We start from the raw sequence: 18377 nt of genomic DNA on the forward strand, positions 1-18377 counted from the left end.
TTTGAAGTAAATGACCTAATACACGACCAGGTGACGTTATGTGTTCGCACACGTGCGCGCATTAAGTCCAATTAGCTACCTGCGCCCCTCTCTGCAGCCACGCGCCGCCGGGCCGTGTTCTCCGCGAGCGGCCGCCACGTGGTTCTCCAGGACGCAGGCGAGCCCCTGAGACGGCCTGCCCAATGGGGCAGCTAGGATGGAGCCAAGCCTTCGAGGGGGCGGCACCCTTGGCTCCAGCTGGCACTTTCCCCGCGTCATGTGAGCGGCAAGAGCGCTAGAGGCAGACCGAGCGCCAGCAGGGAAAGGAGCGCGACGTCGCTGGCAGCTGGGCGATGGTAAGGGCGAGCGGAGCAGCCGAGCCGGTGCGGGGGTGCAAGATAAGCGCCCCCCCCGGGATACGGCCCTTGAAAAGGGATGGGGTCGCTGGGGTGCGCGCGCGCCTGGAGCGAGCCAGCGGCGGAGTTCTGCCCCCGAGTTAGAGACCTGGTGGGGAAGGGGCACTAAGTGTAGGGATCGCTGGGGCGCGCCTGACTTGCCCCATGCTGTTCAGCGCACGCGCCCTTTCCCAAGCTAAGAAGTTTGATCACAACTGGCTGAGTGGCGGGGATGGAAATTTGGGCTCACCTGCCCGGCTAATCGAGGTGTGTGATGTGTTTGTTGATGAATGTGATAAAAGACGTTGCCCAATCACTCCCACTGAAATCTTTCGAGTTCAGGAGGCGTATCTTCCGGTATATTTATTCTCATTTTTATCCGCCCTTTTCGAGTTTATTTGGAGCCCGGGGGAAAAGGCGGGGGGTGGAATCTCGCGCGCCCAGTTAACTTCGGGCTTGCTGTTGAGTCCCATGACCTTCGGAGGGAAATCTGGACGACGAGCGGATTTTCCAGCCGATCTTCGCCCTGTGAAAGCGCTACTCCAGAAATGCAGGCTATGCGCGTCGCTCCCTCCCCGCTGACAGATGCAATCGGGTTTTAAGTGCGGGAATCCGGCCAAGCACGCTCAACTTCTAGGGCAAGGGAGACGTGTTGCAATCGCGTGGAGCGAGAAAAAAAGGCTGCCTGGCGGACGCGAGAAACTCGACGCGCTCGTCCCTCAACAAACACTGGCAACGGGGCGGGATGCGGCCTTGCGCCGCCCTATGGGAAACGCGAGGACCCGTCGATTGACGGCAAGCCTGCCCCTGCTGCTTGATTGGAGGGCGGGATTCCAGGTTGCCCTGAATGGGGAGGGCAGAGGGGGAGGGTGCCGTCGTCACCTCTCCGTAGGGCAAGTCGCATGAGCTCGGCGCTGCCAAGAGCACTGCCCGATTGCACGGGGTGGTCTGCGCCGGGCAAACGCATGATTTCCGACTGAGCAGGGTGCGCGTGGCCTGCGCGGTTCCTATTTATGCCCTTCAGTATCTGATCGGGACAAATAGGCAGAGGAGAAGCTCGGCCCCGCCTTCTCCATTCCCCAAGCCCTGTGGGCTGTATGTCATATACATGTGTGGCGATGTGTCATTTTGTGTGTGTGGGGGTACCTTATTTTGTTTTCATGTGCCATCCTTTATTTGTATTATGGCCAAGGACAATGAAAACTGGAAGTAGCCTGAGCTTCTCGGGACCTCGTAGAGCCTTGCCCATCACTTGCTACAATGGTTATTTTGAATGGAGATGTTTTTATATATTTAGTTCCTATCCCACTTGTCCCCTCAAAAGAGCCCAGGGTGGCAGACACCAAAGTGGAACAATTATGCAATTAAAAGTAAAATAAGAAATATAAGCAAAACATTTAAAAATATTTCAAGAATTTTAACATGCAAAGTAATGTGCTCTACCGCTGAGCTGTGGTTCTTCTCCTAAATGGAGAGTGGAAAAATCCCAAAACTTAAAAACTGAGGTCATATTGTAGTGATCTTGGTTATAGCTCTTCAGGTTGCTAGAGGATTAAAGAGGATTAAAGAGGAAAAATATGATAGAGACATGATACTAATTAAAAGATCTAACTGGCTATTTTGTTTTTCAATGTTTAGTTTGGTAAGTTGAGAATAAAAAATAATAATTTATGTTTGTTGGCAAAAATAGGCAGAGCACACCTTAACTCTGCTCACAAAACTTTACTTATACCTGTATCTAAACCCAGTTCACACATCCAGTTTTCATTTGACTGTTTGTTCTTGGGAATGCACACAAACATCCAAAATAATTGTACACAACTTTGTGTATATAGACAAAGGCCATTACAGTGCCAAAATAAATGTGTAGCCCATTAAAGATAAAGTGAGGATACTTTAAAACACAGCTGAGATTTTAAAAATGGATTGTAGCAAAATTCCCACAAATACAAAATGTACCTTTCCTGCCTACTAAAAATAAAGTGGGACTGAGCCTTGACAGTGTTCATTTTCTTTACCACCTGCCAGAACATTAATACGCGAAAAGCCCTAACAAATACCTTTTTAAGGAAAAAAAGGAAGGAAGGAAGAGGCATGTAATTACAAACAGGAAACATTTTATCAGTGAAAAATGAATGGTGTCGACTGAAAACTGGCCTGTATAAAATTAATAGTCAGGTCTCTAGCTCTTACTATTTATTTGTTGTGGATTTGTAGGGGAAACACACATGGAATGATTAAGATTCAACAACCTCTGGACTTAATTTTAATCAAAGCCTGCTACCAAACACTGGAAACTAAGAATGAGGCTGGTTCCTCCTATTCTGTCCTTTGTAAACACCTGGAGTAGGTGTTGATCTAGTGTGGGAGCAAGACAAGAGGCACTTCCAATCTTGTGAATGGGGTTATGAAATGCATTGAGCAACATCAGGTCTTTGACCCTGTGTTGCCGCTGGCAGACCTTGAAATACTTTAAATGCTGCTCCCTTAAAGGCTGGGTGTGTTTATTGAAGAATGCTCCCCCAATCTCCAGCGGGGCTTTCAGCAATATGAGAAGATAGCAGTGGCAAAGAGCAGCATGGACAAAGCTGAAGGAATTTCATGCCTTCACACTCTCAGAGGCTCTGGGTTCTCTTGATCCAGTCTGGGTTACCTCCTCCCCACTTTGGCTATGTTGTTGGCACCTTGCTAATACAGCAAACTGCTGTATTAGCAAGACCGAAATGATCTCCTGGGATGCAAGCCAGGGCAATGTGTTTGGAGGTCCTGCCCACTCGGCCTTGCTGATGTAGTCCAAAGCAAAGCAGAGCAGTATGTTTGGCACCAGCTGGGCTGCAGGAGTTACCAGAGGGCATCATCCAACCATTGTAGGGACTTCACTCCCGATTTGTGTAGGGTTTACTCCTTAGCCCTTTCTTCTCTCAAAGATATCCTGCAAAGATATCCCGCCTTCCTGACAGTTGAACCCACTATTGGTCTCATCCATTCAGTCCCCTGGAGCCTGTCTTCTCATGTAGGGGACGTCCCTGACACATCAAGGGTTTGAGACCCATCGGCTACCCACACCTGGTTTAGACAGCCAGCTGAAACCACTTCCTGGGGTGTAGCCACTGTCACATGCTGCCAGCTTTCAGGAGCCCAGGTGAATGCTGAGTGGAGGGTGGGGACCAAAGATGGAGAAACTGCCCAAGAAGGAGCAAACGTATGCCCCACCAGATTTTACAATCCTTCCCTAACATCCCATACACCCCTTTGGCTATATACACATCATATATTTAAAGCCCAAGAATCCTGGGAACTGCAATATGTTAAGAAACTACAGCTCCTAGGATGAACTACAGCTCCCAGCGGGGAAACTACAGCTCCCAGGATTTCTTCTTCTGTTAGATTCACAAAATGTTTAGGGGTATGAGTACCCCTGCGTACCCCCAGAGAAAAGCACGGTGTACCAATACAAGCCCATCACAACTAATATTGATGTAAGTGTGAAGAGAGATATGGAACAGAATCTGAGGTAACCATTGTTTTTTGAAATGCTTTTCACATTGACCCTTTCTAACTTTGGGTGAAATTGAGAAACCACTAATGGGACAAATACGATTTTTTCCAGGCAAACCTGTCTATCATTACCACATAGTTTTGTAATCCATAGTATGACCTGTTTGAGGTTAACCAATATTTCTTTTGATTCGGTTATCAGATGCAGGCCTTATTTTGTTTCAAAGAACTACATTCTTGCTTTCAAGTGGGAAAGAGCCCTGGCAGATAGGCCTTGAGTTGGACCCCATTAAAGAAATTGCCTCTGTTCTTCAGTCTGTTAAACCCTTAGGGCACATCCTTCCAGATGGTTCTGAATGAGTGCATTCAATGCACTGTGTTGGCTAGAGTTCAAACAATGGGTGGATTCTCAAACAGATTCTTGCAAATTTGAATTTGTATTATCTTTTTTTTCAAAATAAGGATTTTAAAAGGGGGAGGAGAAGTGGTGTTTTTTTTAAAATACTGAATCAGTTTATAGTAGTAAATCAAAGTAGTATATAGATCCCTTCAGGTGTTCTGTATTCCCTGTATTACTATTTTTAAATTAAGGAACCTCCTTGTGGTTGTCTTCCTGCAGGTGGATCTATAACCAATATTCATAATTTTCAGCTCGTTGGCATAATAGTTATATTATATACAGCGATCAATACATCTTTTTATGAGGAGGCAGCAAACCAATGGTCTCAGTAAATCATAGCAAACTGGTGTCTGCTTCAAGTCAGCTGACTGCTTCAGCTCCCATTCAGTTAGCCAACGCTGCAGATGCTCTCAAGCATGAGATGCCACCACTGAATTTGCTGCAGGACTGCAGCGGGGAGCAGGCTTCTAACCCATCAGCTATCTCCAACTTAATCTGCACATCAGAGACGGGTGTTTCGCAGTCCAAGGTAAAGAAGGATGGGGAGAAACCACAGACCACTATCTACGAAGCCTACCTCAGACTTCCTGATTTTTGCCCGGAACTCTCCAGGGACTTTAGCCCTACACTGGAGGAGATTGAGGAGTTCCTGAATGAGAAAATGGCAATTCTCAAAGATGAGCTGAATGACAAGCAGCAGGCAGGAGGACAGCCTAAGAGAAAGTCTGAGATCAGCTTGGGCAGCCCCCGGGAACAGTCTGTTCCTGTAGCTGTTCCGGATGAAGGCCTTTCCAGGTTTGCTCAGTCAGGAGTGGTGGTTTCTGGTGGTACAGGCATCCCAGGGACTGCGGGGGCTGTCCCAGTTGTCCTTCAGATCCAGCCCAACCAAGCGAGTGAAGGCAACTCGCCAACCCAGAGCCCTGTTGGTGGTATTAGGGTGGCTCAGTTGGTCATCAGAATGCAAGGGCAGAGCCTGACCGTTCTTCCCCAGGTCACCCAAAGCCCTTCAACAGGCACAGAACAAAAATATGTACGGATAGCCCCTTTGCCTGTGACACTGAGGCCTGGAGTTCTTGGAAGCGTGAAGAATGTGGAGGCCAGGGTCCCCAAAGCCTCCCCTCCTGTCATCCGAGTCCACAAGTGCACACATCCCGGTTGCACAAAGATGTACACTAAGAGTTCTCACCTCAAGGCTCACTTCCGACGCCATACTGGAGAAAAGCCTTACACCTGTACTTGGCCCAACTGTGGCTGGAGGTAAGTGTGTGGCAATAAAAAACGGCCTGGTTATTTGATTATTTTTTTAAAAGTTGACAATTAACTTCGTTGCTCAATGAAAGCTTTGTGGGATCAGATAGGCTACCGTAGTACTTCCAGCCAACAGTGCAATCATGTATATTTCTCAGGCACCAGTCCCATTGTGTTCAGCAAGGCCTACTCCCAAATCCTGTACAAGTGTGTTTAGGATTCCAAGGTTACGTATTGGTTGAGAAATAATTTAAAATGTATTGCCTGAACGGAAGTATACATGCGTCCTGGACACAACCCACTAGACATTTCTCTACAAGCTCTGCTGAAATGGATTGGAGCTGTTCAAGAATAACGGTGATCATCATTGCTGCTTTTTAATATCACCACCTGTGTCTTTTTAAAGGAAACAATTCCAATGAAAACAAACAAATCTCATATTTAGTCTTATTTAGAATGAATCTTTCACTGATGGGATTTAATTAGCAATTCATGTTATTTTTCCATCCCTGGTCAGATAATGACTGATCCATACACAGCACTGTTGCCATACTTTATTATTTTATTTCTTCAGCAAGGTTTCTGTTCCTCCTTTGACTGCCAGGCAGCTCACAAATGATAACGCTAGGGATCATTAGGAGAGGAATTGAAAATAAAACTGCCGATACCATAATGCCGTTATACATATCTATGGTGCAACTGCATTTGGAATACTGTTCGATACGGTTCTGGTGGCCTCACCTTGAACAGGATATTGTAGAGCTGGTCAAGGTTCAGAAAAGGGCAACCAAAACTGGTCAAGGGGACGGAGCAACTTATCTATGAGGAAAGGTTGCCCAATATGGAACTACAGAAAAAAAGTAAAAGTAAAAGGTGATGTAATAGAAATTCATAAAATGATGCATATCATGGAGAAAGTGGCTCGAGAAAAGTTTTTCTTCTTTTCTCCTAACACTGGAGCTTGTGGACCTCCAATAAAACTGAATGTTGGAAGATTCAAGGCAGATAAAAGAAAGTACTTATTCACGCAGTGCATGTGGCCTAGGACCCACATACCTACGGGACTGCCTCTCCTGATATGCCCCGTGGAGGACCTCAAGGTCCACAAATGGCAACATTTTGGAGGTCCCAGGTCGCAAGCTTGGTCTCAACTAGGGCCAGGGCCTTTTCAGTACTGGCTCGAACTTGGTGGAACGCTCTGTCACAAGAGACTAGGGCCCTGCGGGACTTGACATCTTTCCGCAGGGCCTGCAAGACAGAGCTGTTCCGCCTGGCCTTTGGTTTGGACTCAGTCTGACCCTTATGTTTCCCTCCCCTTATGGTCTTGATCTATCGGCTACTTTTAAAACGAGGCTGCATTTTAAATTGCATTTTAACCTGTCTTTTAATTTGTGGTTTTTTTCTCCCCTCCCTCCATTATGTTTTTACTGTGATTTTATTGGTGCTAGCCGCCCTGAGCCCGCCTCTGGCCAGGGAGGGTGGGGTATAAATAAAAATTATTATTATTATTATAGTTAAACTATGGCACTCACTCCCCTGGGAGACAGCCATCTAACTGGATCCCTTCAAAACAGAATTGGAAAATTCATGGAGGAGAAAGCTATCCAGCAGCCATGATGGCTCTGCTTTGCTTCCATGGCTGGAGGCAGTAATGCTTCTGCATACAATGAGGGTGAGCCCTCTTGTGCTCAAGTCCTGCTTGTGGGTTTCCCACAGGCCACTGGGAGGCCATTGTGAGAACAGGATGCTGGACTAGATGGGCCATGGACCTGATTCACCAGGTTCCTCTTCTGTTGCTATTGCTATGATTTTATTTTCTTTGGGGGAAAGGCCATAGCTCAGTGACGCAGCACATGCTTCAATGGAAAGTAGCCCAGATTCAGTTCCCAGCTTCCTAGGGAAGGACCCCTGCCTAAACCCCTGGAGCCAGTTGTAGACAATACTGAGCTGCATGGACCAATGGTCTGATTTGGTAGAAGGTGCCTGTCTGTCTTATTAGCAGTACAGTACAGTACAGTGGTACCTCGGGTTACATACGCTTCAGGTTACACACTCCGCTAACCCAGAAATAGTGCTTCAGGTTAAGAACTTTGCTTCAGGATAAGAACAGAAATCGGGCTCTGGCGGTGCGGCGGCAGCAGGAGGCCCCATTAGCTAAAGTGCTGCTTCAGGTTAAGAACAGTTTCAGGTTAAGAAGGGACCTCTGGAACGAATTAAGTACTTAACCCGAGGTACCACTGTACGGGGGAAAGGCTTCCTGTGTTGCATTTTTGCTTATCTTTCAACTGTTCAAAGGCATAGGACCTCTTCCCTGATGGGAGAGGAAAATAAAAGGGTCCTTGCACTAGCCTCCCCATGCACTATAATTGTGCAACCCACCATTCTTTTTCAACAGCTTTGTGAATAATTTCACCTTAATCGTTCTTCATTTCCCAGAATTAAATCCATTAGTAGATTAACTGCAGTTTATAGACTTCTGTGACCTGCTAGGGTGTAGCTGATAGTCTAGGTACAAGCTCAGGACAGTCATGTGGCAAGGAGTTCCATCTTTTAATAGGTTCCCTTCTTTGCTGATCCTTCCCATGGGGAATACATCTGATGTGCTGAAGTCGCAAAGCCTTCAGGGATTGCATTCGTGTCTGCCCATGCTGCCCCTTGTACCTTTTCCTCAAGCAGATGGTTTTGTTTAAAATTTGAAAGCCTCCAGCTGTCGTGGCATTGATGGCAGGGACTTTCCAAATGTGAAGAGGCTGCTCCTAGTGAACCTGCAGCTGCCAGACTTTGCAGGGACTTTGCAGCCATTGCTCAGGGTATCTTGTGAAAAGAGGGGCTCAGTAAAATATCGATATTGTTTCCAAAATACGGAGGGCATGTGCAGTTTCCAAGGGTACCAAACAGGGGAGAAGGGCAGGGACTAGAACAGGCCCCCAGGCAAGGGTTGCACATATTTGCTCCTCTCAAGCAACTTGAAATCCTTAACAACATATAGGGTTGAATTTACTGTTTCCTTGAGAATCATTCTCAAGGGGGTCCTGTGTGATCTTGGCTGATCTGCTTCCTTCCAGCTTCTTTGGCTGTAATGACCTGAGACTTTGGAATGTATCCCTGCTTAACTGCAGAAAGTGAAGTCAGGGGGGCTTCTTTCTCCCCCTTGTAGCTCTGGTAAATGTATTAGGAATCTGTTTGATCTCTGCAGTGCTCTATAAAACCAGACTTCTCCGCTACATTCGATATGAGCTGCAAATGGAGGAGGAGTCAGTGAGCATAACAAGCTTCTGATTCCACATTCTTTTGTGGACATTATGGATGGGCCCATCTAATGACTCTACCATATGTCTGGGTCACTGAGAATGCACGGTTTTTAGTTCTTTCCTGCAGCATGTATGCATCTCCTATATCAGCGATGGGGAACCTGTGGCTCTGCATATGTTACTGGACTACAACTCCTAACAGGCTCAGCTACAATGGTGGATGGTTAGGGATGATGGGAACTGTAGTCCAGCAACACCTGGGTGGCTGTTATAGGTTAGCCACCCCAGCTTTGTATTTTCTAGATTTTGAAAGAAGATTGAAGGAGCATCTCCACCCCGATCGTTCAGCCCAGACACTGAGGTCCAGCTCTTAGGGCCTTCTGGCGGTTCCCTCACTGCAAGAAGTGAGATTACAGGGAACCAGGCAGAAGGCCTTCTCGGTTGTGGCACCCGCCCTGTGAGTTGCCCTCCCATCAGATGTCAAGGAAATATAAAACTATCTGACTTTTAGAAGACATCTGCAGGCAGACCTGTTTGGGAAGTTTTTAATGTTTGATGTTTTATTGCCTTTTTAATATTATTTTGGGAGCCACCCAGAGTGGCTGGGGAAACCCAGCAAAATGGGTGGGATATAAATAAAATATAAAATTTAAAATTAAAATATAAATAAAATTTTATTTTATTTTTATTAAATAAGTTTTCAGTAGCCCAGTGGGTTAGAGTAGATCTCATAACTGCCACTGAGTAGATTACCCAAGGTCATCCAGAGAATCTGAGAAAGCAGATGATCCAACTGGATTCCTTCTTTCTAGGGTTGGTGACTGTGAGATCTCCTTCATAATTGTATATTTGCCTTTACAAGGTGCAGAAAGTTATGAAAGGGCAGTGTACCAGTTGGGATTTCTGAACTGTTTTCAAAGGCTGCACATGTACTGGCATATTTGAAACATATAACCTATCTGTGGGACGCGGGTGGCGCTGTGGCTAAAACCTCAGCGCCTAGGACTTGCCGATCGCATGGTCGGCGGTTCGAATCCCCGCGGCGGGGTGCGCTCCCGTTGTTCGGTCCCAGCGCCTGCCAACCTAGCAGTTCGAATGCACCTCCGGGTGCAAGTAGATAAAAAGGGACCGCTTACCAGTGGGAAGGTAAACGGCGTTCCGTGTGCTGCGCTGGTTCGCCAGATGCAGCTTGTCACGCTGGCCACGTGACCCGGAAGTGTCTGCAGACAGCGCTGGCTCCCGGCCTATAGAGTGAGATGAGTGCACAACCCTAGAGTCTGGCAAGACTGGTCTGTACGGGCAGGGGTACCTTTACCTTACCTTAACCTATCTGCATATGCGCCCTGAGGATCTGTTGCCAATTGCCAAACTCAGTGGCATGTACTCATGGGTGAGATGGACACATACCATTTCAAATGCAAGAATGTATGTTGTATGTGCATGCACAAAATCTTTAATATGTGATATATTCATTGAAAGTGTTTTATTCTGCTCTTCATCCAAAAAAGACTTCTAGAAAGAAAAGGGATTGGGAGAGAAGAGGTGTGGGGGATGGGATGATTTCAGGCACTATTTCCTAGTTACAGATTTCTAATCATCCTTAGTCATGAGCTATTTCTCACGATCTGAAGTGGCAGGGTTTTGTCTGCCCATAAGTCTTTTTGAGATTAGAAAAAGAGACAAAGTTATTCCCTTACATTTCCCCGCTCAATGGCACCACTTTGGTTCAGTCAAGGCCCCTTGACAATAATAATAATAATAATAAAATCTTGCCCAGGGTTGTTTCTGAGGTGACTCTGAGTGGATTGTCAGTGAGATCATGTCTGGTCTGTTCCTGAATTATTATGTAACATTGGACAAGTTGTGCTTCCTTCTTCGTCTTTGTTTTCCTCACTCCAAACAGAGAGACAGTATTTCACAGAAGCTTGATGACTTTGTTAATATTTGTCAAGGTCTTTGAGTTCCTTTGTTGGAAGGCACTCCTTGAACTTGTTTTAAGGCTTACTGCTTTTGTCGAAGGCTGATTTTGTTCTACATCATGTCAGCCTTGGTTCATACGTGAAAAGAAATGAAGGAACCAATAAGGGGTGGGAAGGAGAGAGACAGACAGAATGTCAGTGGTACACAAGAATAAAGGGTCAAGAATGGGCCATTAAACCTCTGTCTTTGTGCACCTTTGAGAGGTTTATATTTTATTTATTATCACCTTAATATCCCACCAAGGAGCTCAAGGTGACATACATAGTTCTCCCTGACCCCTTTATGTCCTCAAAGCAACCTTGTGAGTTTGGTTAAGCTGAGGGACTGTGGCTGGCCCAACCTCACCCAGTGAGCTTTATGAACCCTGGGCTCTCAAGTCCTAGTCATCTCACTCTACTACATTATCCTTTTCACCTGAGATGGTAAATCTGTGACCCTTCACAAGCTGTTGGGACTCTAGCTGCCATCAACCTTGATCATTGGCCATGCTGGCTGGGGCTGCTGGGAGTGGAAGATGAAGAACATCTGAAGGACCATCGGGTTGTGCCATCCCTGCCCTGTCTGAGCCCAAGAGTGGTTCATGACCTATAGTCCCAATGCACCAGAAGCCAATGAATTGCACCTGTCTGTTTCCAAGTGGCAAAGATTCATGTCTAGAGAAGCTACTTTCTAGCATCTTGCGGTTTCGAAATGTGAGTAGGGAGCATGTTTTTCTATTTTCTATTTCTGAAATAGACACTGGATTCTTGAGAGTCACACTAGAGCAGCATCTGCTAGACAAATCTGCTTTATATCCCAGAATCCTCTCTTTGCTTTGACTGCTTGTGAAGCCATTTGGTGAGAACAACCTCCTTGGTTCACACAACTGTGCAGTAAACATCTCTTCTTCTGTCTGGTAGGTTTTCCCGCTCGGATGAGCTCTCTCGCCACAAGCGCTCCCATTCTGGACTCAAGCCTTACCAGTGCCAAGTGTGTGAGAAGAAATTTGCCCGCAGTGACCACTTATCCAAACACATGAAGATCCACAAAGGGTCATTCAGTTTGGGAATCCGGACAGCTCAGGGTTGTGGTCATAGCTGACTCTGCTTTTCCTGCCTTGCCAAGAAAATAATTCCTGCCCAAGTGAGATGACAAATGCAAATATAAAAGACGGCTTTGTTTGGAAGGGAGGAAAGGAATTGACTTGTGTAAAGTCTATTGGGAAGACCAAAGCCTACTTCTACCTGAACATGTCTTTCAATCAGGACCTGCCTCCAAACAGGTCTCTGATACTTGTGAACTCTTGTAAAACTTGTAATTAAGTTTGTGGGAAATATGTGATGTTGGGGTGGGCAGGGTGAGATTCACTGTTTAGATCTGAATTTTAGAATATGGACTGTTTAGGCCAAGGATGGAAGAACCTTTGGTCCTCTAGACTGTGTTGGGCTACGGCTTCCATTATTTCTGACCATTGGCCATGCTCGGTGAGATTGATGGGAGGTGGAGTCCAACAACATCTGGAAGGCCACAGGTTCTCCACCTGTGGTTTAGGCATTTCTAATGCTTTTTCCTGTGGTGTACACATAGAACAGTATTTGAATGGGAGGGTGTCGGTTCTTTTGCATTTCTTTCTGATTTAGCATCCTGCTTGATCACTCAGCCACTGATTCTGAAACTGTAACCAATGCAATGAAATTACAGGTGAAATATTCACTAAAATGGCAAATCTCAAAGTTCAGAGCTTGAATATCAGTACCAGGAAATCATATTTTCCCAAGTCTTTATTTTCAGACTATACCTCTCTAAAGTCATATTTTGTCACTCCAAATTGGTTTCATGGCATTCAGTGTAATTTGTGTGGTGCGTAATGGTTTGTCTTTAGGGAAACAAATTGCTTTGTGGATTACTGTGAGTTGTTATTCTATAGCCCCAATTTAAATGTTTATTCTGTGAGCTGTACACCGCTTATGCCTGAGAATGGGACTTGGGGCCCAAGACCTAACCTGTACACATGTTAATCGATGATGGGAAATGTAATCTGATTTGCCTCTGAAATAAGGCAAACAAGAGTGTCCTGAGTCTGCCCCAGACTGTAAAGCAGAAATGAGGAACCTCCGGAGTGCTGGACTACAGCTCCCATTATCCCTAGCCATTAGTCATGCTAGCTGGGGCTGAGGGGAGTTGAAGTATAATAAAAGCCAGAGGGCCAGATTCCCCATTCTTGAATGAAGTTTGGTGGTACAGCCTTAAGTATTGCACACATTGCCTGTGGTTGCAATTCTATGCCAATTTGCTGAAAGTGAGCCCCACTGAATACAATGGACTTGTTTTTGAGAAGACATTTATAGCATTGCACTGTAAATGCCTCACATGCCTTTCATTTGAACTTATTTTGATCATTGTTAATCCACCAGAGCGGTCATTATGGTTTGTTTTGCTTATATTATTCAGGTTGCTTAACTTACCTTGCATCCATGAAATTCAGGGCTGGATAGAGAGAGAGAGTGATTGATGCAAGTCCCAACACAGTCAGTCTCATGACTGGGTGGGGATTTAACACAGGTCTACAATGGTGTTTCCGTGCGCTGCTCTGGTTTGCCAGAAGCGGCTTAGTCATGCTGGCCACATGACCTGGAAGCTGTCTGCGGACAAACACCGGCTCCCTTGGCCTATAGAGCGAGATGAGCGCCCCAACCCCAGAGTCGTCCGCAACTAGACTTAACGGTCAGGGGTCCCTTTACCAGGTCCCCTGTGGTAGCCATTATGACAACTTCCACCTGATGATTTGTTTCTTTAGTTAAAACGACGAAGAGTTGTGCAGCACCTTAAAGCAGGAGTGGGGAAGCTGTGGTGCTCCACTTGCTGGGCTCCCAACTCTCATCAGTCCCAGCCAGCATATTCAGTGGCCAGGGGTGGTAACTGCTAGCCATGATGGGTACATTCTACCCCCACTGTTGGACGCAGTATTATCTATGAATGCCGGCTGCTGGAAATCACAAGATGGAGGGTTGCTGTTGTGTACGGCCCATGCTTGTGGGCTTCCCACAGGCATCTGGTTAGCCACTGTGAGAACTGGATGCTGGACTAGACGGACCTTTCGACTGACCCAGCAGGGCTTTTCTTATGTCGTTGTTATGCATAAGGTTGCAGGTTCAATCCCTGGCATCTCCTGGTAGGGGTGGAGACCCCAGAGAGCCACAGATAGTGTAGACATTTCTGAGCTAAGTGGACTCATAGCCTCACTCTGTATAAAATAGCTTCCAATTCTCATGTGTCTTGAACCTATGTGGCAAGATGCCTTGTTTGTTATGTGTCTCCACCCTGTTTTGATGCAATGGTTCTTGCCAGAAGTTGAGAACAATAGCTTACCAAGTGCAAGTCTAGTAGCCTGCTCTCAAACATGTTTACTTGGAAGTGTTTTGATTCTGAGATACATATGTTAAGCGTGCTTCTTGTTGTTGCCTGCCTTGGTTATTCAAGCCTCCTTCCCCTGCGGGCACCTTCTTTTTTCCAGTCTGTGCCAGCCTGAGTGACTCATACACCACCTCTTTCTCTTTCCCTTGCTCCAGCTTTCTATACATAAAAATAACTTTCCTTTCTCCAGCTTCATTATCTCACATTACCTTCTTTGGATCTGCACACACTATACCTTGAAAGCACATTCTAAGCACATTCTTTCCCTCAAAAAATAAAAATAAAATAAACATAGGCACTGTAGTTTAAGGGTTGCTGGGAATTCTAACTCAGAGAGGTCAACTACAGTGCCCAGAATTCTTTGAAGGAAAGAATGTGTTTTGAATGTGCTTTCAAGGTAGAGAATGTACTAATGTTCAGGCTCTGAACTGGGCTCTAAATGAACATCTAAAGAAGCTCTGTCACCATTATTCCTCCCACAGAATGAGCTTTTGTTGGCAATATCGACTTAGTCTAAAAGGATGTTTGAAAAGCACCTCCTACGGGAAACTGTGCTATGACAATTCTAGCTATTTAAAGCCCTGAAAAAGAACTTGTGCTCACAGGTGCAGAAATCCAGGATTCATGCCCAGCCATGCAGACAGATATATTTGCATATGTCACAGTAAAGAAAAACAAACTGAATCAGTCGTCATAGCTGACAGTCGTCAACTGCTGCATTCCCTCTCGGAAAGGAAAATGAGTTTTGGCAATCTGTGTGATTCTTCCCCGCCCTCACTCTTTTCTTAGTTTTCATATAAATATCTCTTTTTAGGCATCCATCAGTCATCCTGTGATAAAAGCCCTTTATCTCACATTGGCCTCAGATTAACTTCTTGGCTGTGTAAACAAAGTACATGTTCAAAAGGTCAATCAGAGGTTGCTGAAAGTTGAGAGAGTCCACAATCCATGGAAATACTGGAATCCCCATTTTCTTCCTTTTCATCCTAGCATGACACCATCATCTCAATACTACCAGAGTCATTAACAGTTGACAGTTTCATAGGTCGATTGCCAGTCACAGTGATTTTCTAAATTCAGCCCACAAGGAAGGATGGCTGGAAAACAGACTGGATTATCATTTAAGCAGATGGGTGGTTAGCTCAGGATAACAACCTTGGCTAACAAACCTGAGATAGCAGGTACCATTGTTGATTGCCTGAATCAACCTATAGATGGGCTAACCCAAGTATCTTCAGATATAACATAAGTTCAATCAGGGGCAAGCAACATGCCCTCAGCCCAATTTCAATTTGGGAGACAAGGAGAGGGGAAAGGGGTTTACAGACAGAGAAAATTGAATGAAAGAGGGAGAGAGGGGAGGGGAAGAGCCACAGAGGAAGGGTACTCCTTCCTACTTCTAACTCTAGCCCTACCCACTACCAACATTCAGCTGCCAATATGTTCTATGTTTGTTCATGACGCTTATAATTTGTCTTTTTTCCATCATGGAGCCCTAGGCAGTGTACATCTGGTTTCCAGGGAGGCACTCATTAAAGAACTCTGTTTTAACTTCAGCAATGTGCTGGCATGTTGCGATATTATCTTCACAGGAATACAACCCATTGCAGAAAGAAAAGAAAAAAAAGGTTCCTGGACCCTGATTTAAAGGGATAAAGAACTGTGATAAAACTGGCATGATGACCTTTTTTTGGCGTTGGCGGGAGTGAATTCTTACTTTCACAAAGATGCCTGCAAGTTGGGCTTCAAAGAAAGGAATGCCTGGCTGACAGCAATAGTTTTTCAAGCAAAGACACGGGATGTGGTGCACTTAGGCACGCTTGGCTATCTGTGCCAGACTTGTCAAGGCTGCAATTCTTGAGGTCTGTTTAAATTGCCTGTTTTTTTAAAAAAATATTTACATTAATACATGTTGGATAGGGAAGACAGAGTATGGCTTCACACAGTAGCTGTATCCTGCTCCTGTGTGAGAGACGTCTTGCACTTGGGCTGCTACATGATGCATGAGAGCTCTGACTGTATTTATGCAAGTGCTAGAGGAGGAGGCAATACAAAAACCTACTGCTGTGTGGTTTCCAGCTACCTACAATAAAGTATGGGTCAGCTATATGCAATTTTGTTCCACAGAATTACTTGGAACTCACATGTCACAATTTTCCTCATAACCTCCACCATTTCATAGGGGAAAATAGGTCTAGACCTGTGAATATGTCTTTGGGTGGGCCCAGGGGTGTGACTTAGCATATAAAGGCAGCTCAGGAAGGTGTGGCATTGCAAATGTACCGCAGGCAGAATACAAGGCAAGTGAGGCACATAATACACATGCACTGTACTGTTGACTGTTTAGAACATGGGTAGGCAAACTAAGGATCCGCGGGCCGGATCAGGCCCAATTGCCTTCTGAATCCAGCCTGCAGACGGTCCAGGAATCACTGCATGGATAGCCAGTATGCACATGCTTTCCCTCCCCATCTCACTGCGCTGCCTCCTCCCTCCCTCCTCCCGGCTTCTCCCTCTCTGCCTAGAGGAGGAAGGGGGCTGGGCTTTGTTGGTGCCAGCAGCAGCAGCAGCGCTCGAGCGGCCATTTTAAGCAGCCCCTTTCCAGAGCCCTTTAGCGTGCCGCTCATTGTCCCTCCGCCTCTAGTCCCTGCCTCTCGCAAGACATAGGTAAGCAGCCACTGGGGCTCATGGTGCTCTTGCATCACCCCCCCCCAAATATAGTCCGGCCCCCCCACAAGGTCTGAGGGACAGTGGACTGGCCCCCTGCTGAAAAAGTTTGCTGACCTCTGGTTTAGAAGATATTATCCCATTTTATATGCAGATTGTACTTAAGTATTTATTTATTTAGTCTGCTTCACTGAATGACATGGGGCTACTTGGTTATCCGCGTGCTTTGATTTGGCTGTTTCCAGTCAGCGAAGCCAAAGCTAAATAAATAAATCCTTAAGCACAGCTTAAGTGATATTAGTTGGACCTGTGTTAAAATTCCTATTCTCCTATGAATCTAACTCTGACTGTGGGCCAGCCACTTTCTCTTCCTGTATGCTTGCCTCCTAGGGTTGTTGTGAGGATAAAATCACCATGCCTAGCACCTTCAGTTCCTTGTAAGAAGGATAGGATGCAAACATAGCAACATATAATTCAGGCTCTTACACACTGGTGTTTGTAGCAGTAAAGTGTGAAGAAGGCAAGCTTGTAAATGCACAATTGGCATGTACCAGGAGCCTAACCACAATTTTAACTTCCAGAGCATTCCCACTGCATGTATGCCGATGCTGTGTGCCTTTCCTTTATAGTTTACGGTGTTTCCTGCAGCAAAAACTGGCATGCAGTGGCAGATGCTCTAGTGTGCGAAGCATGAAACAGCTCCAACAGCATGTAGCCTCATCTGAATTGTGTCTCATCTGACTTCATCTAGATTGCACCTAGAGGTTAAAGTGCTAAGCAAAGCAAGCCCAGAGGAGAGTTCAAAAAAGTGGCTTTACATGGCTGCATCTTGTGCCTTTTATCTTTATTGTGAGCAGGGTTACCAAATAATTGTGAAACAAGTTACTCTTTGCCTACTTTGTGCAATCTCTGTAACTCTTAGAATTTTCACTTTAGCTACTTGATAATTGGGTTGCCTTTATGGACACTTGTGCTATATAATCCAATATAGCAGAATCAATCTTTCCCTTTCTAGTTTTACAGCAAGACATCCTATGTTCTCTCTCTACTCATCCTACCTCTGCCTTTGAGGAAGGCACATCATCATCTGTAAACCAATGAAATAAATTGAGAAAAATAAATTGAAAAACACCACAGGTTTCAGTGTTTTATTGCAGCCACAGACTTTAGCAAAGTGTCCACAGGGCAGCTTTTACTGCGGCAAGTGGGGGGCAAAGTTTGTTCAGAACATGAATTTTACTTTAGAAAGAGTATATCCACCCATGCTCCTTTGTCTCTGAATCCTTGCCTTTTTCCCTATTGAAAGTTATCTCCTGCTTGTTCTCTAACATCAGACAATTGGGAGAACACCATCTCTCCACTTAAATTATTACATATCCATCCTGCAATCACATTCTCTGGCTTAGAAACAACTGGCCTCTATCCCGGGTGCCAACTTAAATAAAAAAAAAATGGAGGGGGGGGGGACAGGTAAGCCCTTCTCCCACATAATTGATCACAAGGCACTATTTGAATGGAATGCCCAACAACTTGGGAGGGGAGGGGGCTGGCCCCTCAAATAGTTTA

At 45.6% G+C, this 18377-nt stretch overlaps 1 protein-coding gene across 2 annotated transcripts; it reads left to right on the plus strand.

Annotated features, from left to right (window-relative positions):
- Positions 1-138: 138 nt before the first annotated feature.
- On the plus strand, positions 139-17942 carry LOC310679347 (Krueppel-like factor 15). 2 transcript variants are annotated; one of them, XR_014512206.1, is made up of 4 exons: positions 217-335; positions 4492-5529; positions 11651-13632; positions 13844-17942. XR_014512206.1 is itself a non-coding variant. In XM_083444538.1 (3 exons), the coding sequence occupies exons 2-3, from the start codon at positions 4592-4594 to the stop codon at positions 11829-11831; spliced, it is 1119 nt and encodes a 372-aa protein (XP_083300664.1). In that variant the 5' UTR covers positions 139-335; positions 4492-4591; the 3' UTR covers positions 11832-17942. The 2 variants fall into 2 exon arrangements, 1 of the variants encoding a protein (XP_083300664.1); XM_083444538.1 differs by having other exon boundaries at positions 139-335; positions 11651-17942.
- Positions 17943-18377: the final 435 nt, after the last annotated feature.

This window comes from Podarcis tiliguerta (genome assembly GCF_965153285.1).
Source record: "Podarcis tiliguerta genome assembly, chromosome: 6".
Taxonomy (NCBI): Eukaryota; Metazoa; Chordata; class Lepidosauria; order Squamata; family Lacertidae; genus Podarcis; species Podarcis tiliguerta.

Excerpts from the sequence above, each read along its gene's own strand:
- LOC310679347 (XM_083444538.1), top strand. The coding sequence starts at position 4,592 with ATGGTCTCAGTAAATCATAGCAAACTGGTGTCTGCTTCAAGTCAGCTG. Across the intron at positions 5,530-11,650 it reads TGGCCCAACTGTGGCTGGAG|GTTTTCCCGCTCGGATGAGC; the intron begins GTAAGTGTGTGG and ends TCTGTCTGGTAG.